Genomic DNA, 14115 nt, shown 5'->3' on the forward strand with positions numbered 1-14115 from the left:
AAACCCTTAACTTTCTCAGTATGCAACGCCATGTACACCTTAGAGATCAGAACAATGCAATACTATCTTCTGGGAATTTTTAAGAGTCAAGATACACAATGGAAAATACTTTGCTATACTCAAATAAAACAGAGCTGACCTTATAAAATACTAGTGCAAACGAATTACTAGTTTAAACCAGGCTGAGATGCTGACATGATTTACAATTTATTATGCCAGCATATGGAAAAAAAAGCCCCAAAACAATTACTATTCAGTTTTTATTGTCAGAAAATAACAAATTAAGTTCAGAGCTTTAAAAAGAGGGAATTCTTTGATGTGGTCTGAATCACCTGGTCCCATCTGCCAACCTAAACATCCATATGCACTACAATGTTTCTCATTACAATATTAAATGGTTTATGTCATATTTTGGAGTGTAGAAATGGTAGGTTAGAGATTTACGTCCTATATTATCTTTTATAAATCTCATTATCTACAAACATATATTAGCTTGTTCTACAAGTATGTCATATAAATCACTGGTTCAGGGTTTGGAGGCGGGTGTGTTTTTTTTTCATCCTTCTCTCTTGCTCTTCGTTTGTTGTGTTTGTTTTTTCTTTAAGCAGCGTGGTGCTACTGACAAAAAAGAGCAAATGTACCAGAAGTTTACATCAGAGGTACGGTTTCCCAAATGGCAAGAAAGGGCTACACAAATTGCTCTGCAGAAGCCTGCTCTTGAAATATGCTGGGATTCAGACTTCTGCAACCGGTAGCACATGGCCACACTGCTGAGTCCATGTGGTGCCCCAGGACAGTCACCGTGCTCCTGTGCAAATGGAGCAGGAGGCAACTATCAACTTCAGCATGAGGCTTTAAGTATCAATTAAAACATTAAGAGAAGCAATGCATTTATTACTAACTACCCTGAGTTTGTGAGCTATGAGCCATATTTCTTCAAGTACATTGGGATGCCTTGTCTTCAACTGAAGACTAAGGACAGGATAATTCTGAGAGGTTTAAATTAATCTATATTAACACATAGAAACAAAATATTTGAAACATATTTCATGGCTACAAACATCATTATCAGCTTCACACAAAACAGAGATAGGTGGAGATAAAGCTTTTACGCGTAAAAAAATTAAGCAAGAAATATTGGGAAGGAAGGGGAAAAAAGCCTGTGGCCGAGGGAGTTTTTTTTAATGTGAAAAGTAGTGCTTTGAGTGGAAAACATCTTTCAGTCTGATCTTAAGGTCAGTTGTATGACAACAGTTCCCATGTTGACCACATCAAATTTCACAGTGCTTTTGAGGTAGGTCAGTATTGCACCACTTATTTCATAGCTGAAGAAAGAGAGGCAGAGATACTCACCCCAAGTTAGGCAACGCATCAAGGAAGAGGAGCAGCGTTTCCTAACTCACCTGCACCACCTACAGCCCCATGCAGCAGGTCTCCCTTGTTCTCCTAGCGGTGGATATATTTGTTCACCTATAAAGCTGCAACTTTGGGCCAAATTAAAAAAAAACAAAAAACTTTTGTATGCTGTGAAAAGGAACAATCTCTGTGACAAAGATTTGCAGCCAATCTTGCAGCTGTGACTTGAGGACAAGATTTCGGTCATCAAGACATCCAACGTTTCTGTGAGAAGACTGAGCCAAATGTAGGATAATAATCCCTTCTGCTTTACTACTCACACTTCACTTTTTCAAAGCTCGCTTACAAATATTAACCATGTCATGCTCCTATCATTCCCGTGAGGTGGTTATAGCCAGTACCCCCTTTTTACAGTTGGGAAGACAGGCGCACTGAGGTGCAATGATTTGCCGCAGGGGACTCTGAGTCAGTGAAGGCATTCCAGCTTGCTCGGCTGCCAACACCCTAACACAGCAACAGATGAGAAAACGTTGGTAGCAGCAAGCTTTCAAAAGGGTTATGTAACTTCCTCAATTAACTTTACGGGATCCTGCAAACCCAATTATTTTTGATAGAAATTTTAGAAAGAGTACTTCACTACATCAGTTTTGCTTCATTTCCTTCTTTCTGTATTTCCTTCTGTTCTTCTGCAGTGATTCCCACCTTTTTTCCCTTGGTTCCTCAGCTCTTCTCCTTACGTTTTATTATTTTTTCCATTCATTATATTTATTACAGGAGTCACTCCAGCTGCCCGTCTTGAACACATGTTGAAATAGATCCTTTAAATTTTATTTATTAATGTTTACTTACTGTCCTGTGTTTTACGTTCTCCCATTTGCTAGGAAAGCTATGTGCACTCATTCTCCTTCCACATCCCTCCCATCCCTCTCCTTGTCTAATGTGGGAAAAGCTAGCCAGGCTAAGGAAGCAACTCAGATGTTGTAGCCAACTCAAGAAAAAGTCCAAGGCTGACCTTTCCCCGCTCAGGTTCCCTTAGTGATGCATCCACAGAAAGTCCAACCCAACCCTCCCATCTGGTCTCATCAGAACAGGCTGCACAATGAGCAGATACACTGTAGTTCAGGAGCATTGCTTCTGCCTTTCAGCTAGGTGTCGTAATGTTTGCTTAGAACAGGTAATTTTGGCCTTTATAACAACAGACGGAAAGCTGAAATGCCTCTAAAACAACTCGAGTGAGGACCTTGTGTGGCACATCAGAGAGCTCACCCCTCCCTGTCTCCAGGAATGTTCACTACATAGCCAAAGGACAGCGGACAGACTAGTCTAATCTACATCAGCTTTTTGCTTGTTCAGGAATGGTTTGGCCTGTTTAGATGCTGAACGCTGAAGAAAAAAATAAAATCACTAAAGTTGAAGACCAAGATCTGCTACTTTTTAACTGATGTCCTTCTGCACCTGGGTTTTCCATAGCAGTCCTCAGTGCAGTGTCTAGGCATTCTCAATAAAACACTTCTGCACAACCGTGCATACAGACTTTACCTAGCCACCTCTTTCTGTGTGCTTCCCTTCTCTCTGAATAATCGGATGGCCTGGGTTTGGTGTTCTGACCCGCACCTGAATTGTCCTGGTTACACTGAGAAATGAGAAGATGACCTTGCAGAATGATTTCAGTGTGGCCAGACCGATACATGTCGCCTCTCTGACCAAGAAGACATTATCTCTGTTTCTCAAATAATTCATTCTGGACTTTGCAATCTGCTCTGCACCAGACGCATACAGCATAAGTAGAGATTTGGTCAGGGTACAAAATGTTTAATGGAATATGTAAAGCAGGGAGAAAACAAATTTGCATCTTTTCACAACACCAAGTTTAACTAAGTAATAACTACTTCAGGCTGAACCTTTCAATTGCAATGAAAACTCAAAAAGAAGTGATGAAAGTAATGTTTTATAACAGCAAACCAACGTTCCTCTGCATTTTCAAGAACATATTTGACAATTCACTTCTCTGCTTGGAATGCTCTTCCCCACCTTAAAGAAGGATCCCTTTAGTTCAACAAACATTTTTAAAGAGCACTGCCAGGCATGAAGGCTGGCACCAGAAGTTAATTTGTCTTTCCCTGATTCTTTTACAGTAAAGAATCTAAAGTAAAGTTCCTACAGAACTCATCTGGAGCAGTACTACATAATGATCTCTACCAACAATTTAACATCATCACATCCTGATCTGACTTGCATCGATTAGTTCAGCTATCCTGGACACACTAACATCAGCAATTCCAATGTGGTTATACTATCTCACTTCAAACAACCTTACCATCAAATGGCGTTAAAGTCCTTTAACATTCTCCTGATTCCATTTCCATGAAGCACCCCCAACCAAAAGGCAGAAGTACACCGCCTGGAATTACCATGTTATTGAGCAGAACCCCAGCACCTACCCATGGCACAACTCATTTCGCAGTTATTCTCACAAACTGTCTTCATTATTTCACTTCAGCTCATCCTCCTGTCTTTTCACTCACTGACCCTTTTCCTCCACCTTTTTACTCCTCTGTTCATACCGGTTCTTTGCTTCCCTAAAATGCTACCTACTTAGTGCATTCTCTCCTAAAATCAGGAGAAACACATGCACATTCAAAGCAATGCTCTCATATTCACAAATACTAAACTTTGCAGAGTTATGAATGGGTCCCCCTTCAATCAAACCATCCTAAATTTTATTTTGGTTGAGATTTCGTTAAATACAAATATAGCGTAAGGATAAAATCCATGGAATGCAACTGGCAAGTAGCAAAGGAACTATATTTTACTATCCCTGTGGCAAAACCAACCTGTAATTTTTGCAGCCTTTTCCTCTTGATTCACTCTGTTTCCTTCATCTTCTTCATTGTCTTCCTCAAAATCATCTAGATTTCCAATATCAGCTTGTTTCATACTCATCAAACTAGCCAGGCTTTGCATGTCTTCATCCCTAAATAACAGAGTTCAAAACAGGCATTAAAATGCAGCCTGTTAATACCACATCTGATACTGACACATTATTAAAAAAATCTTTAAATATTTTTATGCTTTCTTTTTTTCTTCAGGGAAGTCTCTGATCTCAGATCTGATCTTGAGTATAGGGAAAGAACAAAATGAGTACACTTATGTATATTGATTTCTGAAGGGAAAGTTTTATACTAACAAAATTCTAAAGGGTAAAACCAGTGCTGCCTTGCACGAAGAGTCAATTTGACGACTGCTTCCTAAAATTTTAAAGCAGCCCAGACATGCTAGTAAACACCTATCTGGTGGTCTTCAGTTAAAATGGAAATGTTTTGTCAGACCTACTGTCCACATGCTGCATGTGACATCTATCACTACATTCATTCAGAACTCCTGACACTGTTACAGAAATTAAAATTCCTTTCCTAAATATCTGAATTCATTAACAAGATCAAAGCCCATTACATATCAAAGCCCAATTTCAATTCTTATTTGACTGTATCGCATACACACATATCTTTCACAGAACTGTACCTTTCATATGAAATGTATGTCTGATGAAAAGGTGACAGCAGGCAGAGATTCAGAGAAATGGATGTTCTATGTTTGTTTCACAAAACCCCAAGATTTTTGAAGTACATGATGTCATTCTTGGAGCAACAGTAATCTTACCTCTTCTCTTTTAAAACCATTTCAATAGGTTTATTGGGATTAATAAATTTTTTTTTTTGGCTCCTTACAGTAGGACAGACTGGGGATTGCCTGGAGCACCTCTGCTGAAAACAGTCTGGGGACCCCGCTAACAAGCAAGCTCTAGGAGAGTCGGCACCACGCCCTGACAGCCAAAGGAGGGAAAAGCATCCTGAGATGCACCGAAACAGGACCATGAGCCACAGACTGAGGGAAGTCATGACCCTCATTTACTCGGACTGCATCTAGGGTACTGCGTTCAGTGTTGGGTCCCACAGTACAGGAAAAGGTGTTGATGAACTGGAGTGGTATTAATAAATATAAAATCAGTAACTACCAGAAGTCACAAAGACCTTTCTGTTCATGCAGAATCCTCAAGGTTTCATCTTCCTGTTTTGATAACCAATAGGTCAAATCGACTCTTTAAGCACAGGGGAAAAAATGTAGCATCCTATAACTGCATTGACGGGCAGGCTTTTTTATGCACCAAGACAAAAAGCTGGGAGCAGTTAGCACACAGATCTTGTACATCAGCTGTTCACATAAAGTTTATAAATTAAAAAGTCTCTGAAGTACTATTTCTTTTTACTGTCCTTTCTGCACCCATACTTCAAAATATTGTTACCTGTGTTTTAGAAATAAGATGATTTTTGGTATTGCACAGCAATAGGCTGCAGTATTTTCTTTATAAAATGCATAAAATAAAAGTGCCTCTCACTTTATGAAACTACTGCAGCTTATAAGGGATGTAAGCAAGCCTTGGCCTAGCTACCTTGTCTTGCACGTTCATGTATCTGGTACCTGAATTCTCTCTTTTATACTGACTAGTAAGACAGTCTCTATTTACACACACTAGAAACCAATGCTTTCACAAACCACAGCTTTTTGCTTTTCCCCGCCCCTCCAGGTCCATGGTTCAGAGCAATATTAAAGCCCTGTTGTTAACTTACACTCTACTTGAATTACAGTCTCCAGCCTGAAATCTATTGATTTCAATGAGAAGAAGGTACATGTGATGCTAAATGGATCAGCTTTTACAAATTATGGCCTCAAAACCCACTAAGAGCCTAGTATAGCTAGCTACTGTATAGTTCACGGATGCTGGTTGTTCAAAAAAGCGAAGAGGTTATCAGATACTTCTTCATTCCCATTTTCAGCTGCAATGTCACATTAAACCACAGCTAAATACTTCAAAATGTAATTCTTATATGGTACGTCAAACTGTGGTTCACAACAGGTTAATGAGAGAAGGGAAACAGTAATAGTTAATAGTAATGCACCTGTGGTTTTCAAAGCACGCAGACAAAAAATGTTTCTGTGTCAAAGTATATACCTTAAAGCTGCTCATGAAACAGTGTTGGGGCACTTGTATTGCAGTGGGCAGTGTCTACAAGTGCATTCAGAATACTGTAAGCTAGAAGTAAGCAGCCCTTTGGAGGGAAAAATAAATTTAAAAAGACGTAAAAGAACCACTAAAGCAGTAGTTTCCCCATCTACCTCTTTTTGTTCTGCCATTGTTACATTTCCATATTCTAGAGACAAAAAGGAAAAGCAAAACAGGATGGCTGATAAACCATCCATCCTCCAGCCACACAAAGTTCTCAACATCTGGCATTTTGAATCTGACAGAAATTGCATGAGAGGTTATAGGATCTGCAAAAATTATCTGTACCCTCTGCCCTTCAAAGGCTGTTGAAATAAGGGACAGAACCAAGCGAGCGAGTAGAGGGAGTGGTGATCAGTGCCCAGCTGAACTCTTTTCATGGGAAGTTCTTGTGTTCAACCCAAAATCTTACTTCTGACTCCACCCTCTCTCACCTTACAGCTGGCTTTGTCCTTCTTTCACTCTTTGTAAAATATAAATAGGTGAAATAGAAGTAAGTTCTCCTTCTCACATTTCCCTTGCAGTCTGCTAAAGGTATTGTTGGATGAACACACACACGCACACAAACGTATATTCCTGCTGATTTCAGACCTGTAGATATTTTTAAGCTGCTGTTATTTAAAATGTCTGTAAGGGTAGAGGACAAGCTGCTTGTCTCTGAAGAACACAAGACTAAAATCAGAGTAAGAAACGACTTTTACTCAGCTAAGAAACTAAGTATGGCAGGAATGATAGGTATGCTGAAGGATACTCTCAAATTCTGCCATTGTATACAGAAAGAGCTCTTTATCCAAAGAATTCTTTGAAAAGCAACACAAAGCAGGCTATCTGGTTTAAAAAAACAAAACAACTTACGTGGCTTTTCCTTCCCTCAGGAAAATACAAGACAAAGAGAACTGTAGTGTGGCAGATACCACTTTCTTAGACAAAGGCTTGAATTTTAACTTGACATCTGTCTGTGTAGGCATGGGGCTTGCATATTGCTTCATGTTGATGCTGCTGGTGGCAAGCGCTTTTCTGCGTCCAGAAGGAGATTCCTGAAAACAAAGGAAAAACAAAACTTATGCAAAAGGTGCTGTTACACTAAAACCTGCACGTGCACAAAAAAAATTATACTGATTAAGCCTGCATAATTCTTTTTTTCTAGTACACAGGCAGCAGGGATTGCTATGGTCCTTTCTAGAGACAGAAGTCCATTTCTTAAGCTAGGTCAGCCACTAATGGCTCTCTGGATCTTTCCTTATTGCAACAGAAAAAAAAGGTTATTCATTGCGATCAGTGGCCTTCCATATGAGATCCTAGATCTTCAACAGCTTGAGCTTGTAGCAGCATCCACAGCACACATCCATTTCAGCAAGTGGGAACGGATCTCCATTCCTTCTGTGGCAAACTGGACTAGTATTGTCCAAACTTGGATAGTCCCGGAGTAGGACTTCCAACCTATGGAAACCATGGCTTTCAATCACACATATATTTCTTTACATAGCAGCATGAAGCCATCAAATTGGTATTTTGAGCTGCTATCTATATTCAATGCTCAAACATAATGCCTGAATATTTTTCAAAGCAATAGTACTTCTCAGTAGTGTTGTACATGTTCTACCAAGAGTGACAGGTTTCTGAAATTAAGGTTGACAATGTTTCCAAAAATATTGATAAAATTTTTCAAGGAAAAAATAAAAAGCAAAAAAAGAAAAAGATAAAAGCCTATATTGTATTTCAAGATGAAGGTGTTGCTCACAGTTTAACAATTCAGAAAATCTAAAATGCATCTAAGAATCTAATATCAGCACCAGCAGCAAAGGAACGATTATATGCAATACAGCTCTAGTAACAAAAATAAAACAAAAAAGCACTGCTGTTAACTCTTTTGAAAAATGTTCTCACAATAAGACTACATTTTACTGCAGTTGACAATTTGTGTTGAATAAAGAATACTAATTCAATCAAAACATTCAAGCATCCTTTTTCAAAGTACTTGACATTTCCGCCCAGTAGAATAAGTCAGAATGTAATATGTCATCCCCAAAGAATACCTTGTTTAAAAAACTAGCCTTATCTGTCAGATTATGCACAGCAATATTATACAGAACTATTAGTGCATGTAGATACCTTATGAATGAATTTCAAAAATGCATCAAACACTTGAGAAGGATTTAGGTCCTCTCAGAAGAAATACTTAAGAATATGCAAATACTCTCAACTGAATCAAGTTGAACAGATGCGACTATCACAAACAATACGAGTGCTCTTTCCCTGGCCACGGCTGTCAATCAAAGAGTGAGATTAAGGTCCAAGGTTCTGACAATGTGTAAAATGGAAAGTATGATCAGGGAGTTTCAATTATTACACAGATATGAACAACAGTAATCTGTTATTGTACCATACCTTTAGAATAACTAAACGTTGCAACTCATTATACCCAAGGCAAGATGTACTGCAGCGCCTGTGCAGAGCAATGGGAGAGACACAGCACTTCTTTTGCGCGTTCTCCAGCTAAATATACATAAGCAGTTTGCATCTAAATAGCAACTTGTTCCATAAAACTAAATTTTCAATATTCATACTATGGTACTAAGATGGTAGCCAAGGTGAATAGAAAGAAAGTTTGCTTAAATCTCTTCTAGTTTTTTTTAAAGTATCTTTAGAGAGAACTGGCATATATAATGTGGCTTGCGAATATTTATGCAACTGACATGGTAAAAACTACTTGCTGATGCTAGTGCATGTGCTTTTCTGCCAAAGAGGACAGGAGCAACCAGAAATTAAGAAGTAATTTGGAGCCACAGAAGGAAGGCAAGGGGGCCAGGGGTACAAGTGGGGCCAGGGGTACAAGTTGCACCAGGAAGTTTCATGTCGGGAGAAGACAGACATTTTTTACAGCAAGAACAGTCAATCACTGGAACAACCTCTCCAGGAACGTGCTAGAGTCCCCTTGTTTTCAAGGTGTGACTGGACAGGGTGCCAGATAACCATCTAGGCTCCCCCTCCTGTGACAGGTTGGACCAGATGATCTTTCCAGGTCCCTTTCCAACAGAGCTGTTCTACAGCTGTATGACTCCTGAATACACCCTCACCCGCAGTCAGGCCAAAGGAAAACACTGCTGGGATGGGTGGGCTGCAATGACTAGGAAACATCTGACACAATTTGGGACTAGACTCTGCTTTAAATCAGTTGGGATGAGCTTATACTTGCAGACAAAAACCAATTATACCTCAGCCAGTTTTAAAATCTGCATTACAGTATCACAGTCACTCTTACTGAAATCAGAGTTAGCAACATAAGCTGAATGTATGGAAAGACTCTTAATTTGTTCATTATTCCCAAATTATGCCATTAGGATTAAAAAAAACCACCAAAACAAAACAAAAGGTGGGATTTTCTTTTTCCTTTTTAAAGAAGATGCAGATATGTTGTCATGTCCTCACTCCCCTTCATCAGTTAAAGCACCCCAGAAAAGATCACGTATATCTACACCCGGCACGAAACAGATCTTAAGACAGAACAAATCCTGAATGTAGGCACTTGCTCGCAGCCTCCCAGATGAACCACTGGTCAGCAATACCATGCCTGGATTCTGATGTACTCAGTTTGACTATGAAAATCACTTCCCAGCAGCTGTAACCATCCCCCACTCACCAAAGACCTGGATTATTTCCTTGTGTAGCTCCCCGTGCCTCCTCAGTGCTGGCCCACCTGCTGCGTACACCCTGCGCCACGGGAGCCACACACGGACTGCCCAGGAGGTCCCTGGGGAAGCGTCCCAGGGAGCACAAACAGGCTCCAGTGACTCTGAAAAACAGAACGTGTACCTGGGGGCAGAGCTACTTTCTCTTGTTACAAACACAGCATCTTGTCTGATAACGCAGATGCATGTCTTGTCTTTATCATGGTGATTTTACTAAAAAAAGTCAAAGCAAACAAAATAAGCCAACCCAAAGACCAGTTCAGTGGAGAATCTGAAGCGAAGAGGAAGAACGGAGCATTAAACTTGCCAGCAGCCAAACGCTGGACAAGGACATCAGGCCAGCAGAATTTTGGAATGATGTGGAAGTACATTTTCACTTAATATCTATTTGTTGTATAAATTATCATCTTGCCATTTGCAGCTTCAGATTATCTGGGTCAGAGAGCACATAAGAGACCTGAATCAGGAAAAGGCAAAGTTCTCCCAGTGAAGGCGATCATCACCAGTTCCTTTTGAAATCTGCAGGGGTCAGCTGCTACAGAGGAGGGGGGAGACAAGGGTGCAGACACTGTGTGCCAGTACCCAGGGGAGAAGCCAGCCACGGGCAAGAAGATTCTCCTAGCACTAAAGATCCTGAGACGCTGTGAAGAATAAATCATACTTAGCAATCAAGTTCTGTCTTCCTGAGAAAGGAATTAATTTCATAATCTTTTTGTGGGTCAAAGACATAAGTTATCTTTTCAGGTTCCAATTGCCTATAAAAATCCAAATGTGTGAATTTATCATCTTTAAAAAAAAACCACCAACAACCCCCAAACCCAAGCAAAAACAGATAGTCCCTATCTTCCAAGTTTTATTTTCCTTAACATGTGAGCTTAGGTACACCCTCCTACTCTCTCAGAAAAATAAGGGTGTTAGAAGTGTTGCAGCATTTTTTCCTTTTAAGCTCTACAGGCTTGGCCTTACATGGTTTTAGCTACAAGTAGAGGGGGAGAAACTTCTTTTTTGCCCCTGAAAAGGATACTCTCAAGGTGCTTAGGTACATGGCTGATTTCACAATGGATTATGTTTTCTACTCTGACACATAATCAACTTTTTTAAAATTGTCTTTAAATGTCAGAACATGCTGATAACCACTTCTCACAAAGGCTGTAACATTTTCTTCAAAAAAACCTACATGCTTCGTATGATACAATCTGAGTTACCCCAGAAACACAGAGAAATTTTCTTGCAGAAGAATAAATAATTTTCAAATCAGCAGAGACAAAATAATCCAAGAGAAATACCTATGAATGGGGTATATGGGAACGGCTCAGCAGTGGGCTGGAAGTTCTATCAAACAGAAGCACACTTTGGTAAGACACTAAAGAATTAACATCCATTGAACAGTAAAAGTCTGATCTGGTGTTAATCGTGTCTCGTGTGAGCACAGGGAGTTTTGTGGAAAGTAAAGCGGGAATCCCAATGCCAATATTTTAATTGCTCAGTTTTCTGATTTTGGCTATATAATCAAAGTTTAAAATATGTAAGGCTCAGTTATGCCTCCAGGTATTTCACTTACAAGTGACTGCCAGAGCTGCCACATCACATTTTGTGAAAGGGTGCACCGAAAAGTCAATTTTGAAGCTACAAAAGGAAAACGATTCATGTGATAACAGGTGACAAAATACTCTACAACACTTAACTATCAAGATGGAGTTCATTCTGTAAGAAAAGTAATTTGGAAACTCTTTACTTTTTAAGAAAGGCAATGCATTATGCAAATAAAACCAACTATGATACTTGACTATCACAGAAAGATAGACGATAACCTACAATACTGGTAAAATACAAATACCTCTAGGTTATCTGCCACCTCAAACATACTACTGTGTTTGAGAATGGGCACTGTTTGGATCGTAAGAATAACACGTGGAATACCGGTTAACAATTTAACTTTGCTGTTTCATGTTTGCTAGTGTATGCAAGAGAAGCAGCATACCAGAAAAAAAGGAATTCTTTGAAAAATCACCAATGAATGATTAAAAAATAACTACTTGGTATGTTAGCAGGCACTACTGAAGCCTTTCTTCTTACATATGAGAATAATGGCTGTGCTGGGTCGACCAAAGGCTTCAAGAAACCTGTGTATTATTTATGAAGTATATTGTTGACAAAGTGATTATTATAATTTACTTAAAGAAGAGCAAAAACCACACATAAACATACTGCAATACTTCTCCAGAATGCTCTCCTGTGTCAGGGAATTTAAGCTTTTGTATTACACGCTGTTATGCCTTTCTCTCACAAGCAGCTCCATCCCCCTTGCAAGCCTCCTCCAGCTACTCCCCTTAGTCCCTGAAATGCCTCCAGCACACACCATATTTTGGTGAACTAAACCTATGTGCAGTACACCAGGCTGTTCCAGCTGTTCACAGCTGGGGGAGCAGCGGGATGTGGCGTGTGGCTGGCCCTGCACTACGCTGGCTGCGTGGCTGATACTTGTGTACCCTGGTACTTCAGAAAAGCTAGCATAATAGTAAAAATCCGGAGGAAGAAGAAGAGCTCAAAGCTAGCAACACAAAAATTAATATAGAAAATAGAAAGACCTCCTAATACTTTGTAGTACTTTGATTTCTGAATTCAAATAAATACACAGAGCAAGCAATATTATGTAAATAAATAAAGTGGCATTCCTTTCTAGTACAGAAGAATATTAGTAATAATGAATTCAGGCAGTTCCCAATTTCTAAGTACACTGTCTGCATTTGTACAGACCGTAATAACATCTCGGATACCAGCAGAGGTGCACCCACTGGTGCCATCACTAATGTGGCTGTTTCTTACCAACTTCGGGCCTTTAACACGGCATCGGTACACATGGTTTAGAAGCTAGCAGGGATCCGTGAATGCAACATGCAAAACAACTAGTACCTACTCTAAAGAGAGACAAAATCAAGTCAGTCAGAAGCCACATAGCTGCAAGCAGTGCAGGGCCAGGCTGGGATGAGTGTGGGGGCACCTTGCAGAAGACCTACAGTACATACAGAAACACACATTGCAAACAGCTATTTAAATAGCTACAGATGGGCTTTCAAGGAGCAGTCCTCAACACATCCCCTCTACAGCATTTTAAGTTACTTCCACAAGCCCCCAAACTCCCATCACATTACAGACTTTGGGGGTAGAGAAGGGAAAATGAACGCTGGCCAAACCACAGTCCATTCAGATGAAGCTGCAGTTACTGTCACAGTTATACGACCGGACCCACTTATCACACAGATTTCTGTCTTCTCAATGACGCAACCATGCATCACCATTCCCTTCCACCACATTCATGACTGAGCAGTGTCAGACATCCCAGAAGTTACTATATAGTAAGTGCCACCCTTACATAAAGATCTGCCTAGCGGAAAGGATCCGCATAGCCTGATCTCACTCTACAAAAAGGTTAGTATGAAGCAATGCCATAAATCACAAGCGTTTTCTAGGAATCATCCCCATCTTTCCCCACCAAAGCAGACCTTTCACAACAAAGAGGACTAAAATGCTCTGACAAATGCATGAAACCAGACAGTCTGTACCATAGATGTAAAGCACACAGCCTACTTTGACTTGGAAGATGATCACAGGTGACACGACAGTCACGTCACACTATTAAACAGTACTCAACTCTCTTCTGAATGAAGTCAAAAGATTAACACCTCCCTATGAAAGGTCTGGACTCAGATTCTTATTTTAAAGGAAACCCAAATAATGTAATAATGCAAATTTCATGCTGCCTTCTTTCCTTAAAAGTGTATTTTTAATGACCTTCTGTCCTGTAATTACCAACTGCCTGCTAAGTCTTCTTCAAGGTTAATATAGTAAGTGCAAATAAGTAAGAAACAGCTTTGTATTTTCTGTTGAACTGGCTTCACACATCTAGAATTACACAGGATCACAATATCGGCCAGGTTTTGTTCACGGGGTTTATTCCTCTGGGTTATCTGGGCTGGGGAGAGAGTCCCTCCACGGAAAACAGCAGAA

At 39.9% G+C, this 14115-nt stretch overlaps 1 protein-coding gene across 13 annotated transcripts in view; it reads right to left on the reverse strand.

The window, feature by feature from the left end:
* The window catches only part of EHBP1 (EH domain binding protein 1), a 219728-nt gene that overhangs the window by 124141 nt on the left and 81472 nt on the right, over nucleotides 1-14115 (reverse strand). For all 13 annotated transcript variants that reach the window (XM_056342895.1, XM_056342901.1, XM_056342900.1 and 10 more), the window contains exons 6-7: nucleotides 7274-7455; nucleotides 4191-4330 (exon numbers count right to left, since the gene is read on the reverse strand). In XM_056342895.1, coding sequence (XP_056198870.1) covers nucleotides 4191-4330; nucleotides 7274-7455 — 322 coding nt within the window. The remainder of the gene's footprint in view (nucleotides 1-4190; nucleotides 4331-7273; nucleotides 7456-14115) is intronic.

Source organism: Falco biarmicus, chromosome 6 (genome assembly GCF_023638135.1).
Source record: "Falco biarmicus isolate bFalBia1 chromosome 6, bFalBia1.pri, whole genome shotgun sequence".
Classification (NCBI taxonomy): Eukaryota; Metazoa; Chordata; class Aves; order Falconiformes; family Falconidae; genus Falco; species Falco biarmicus.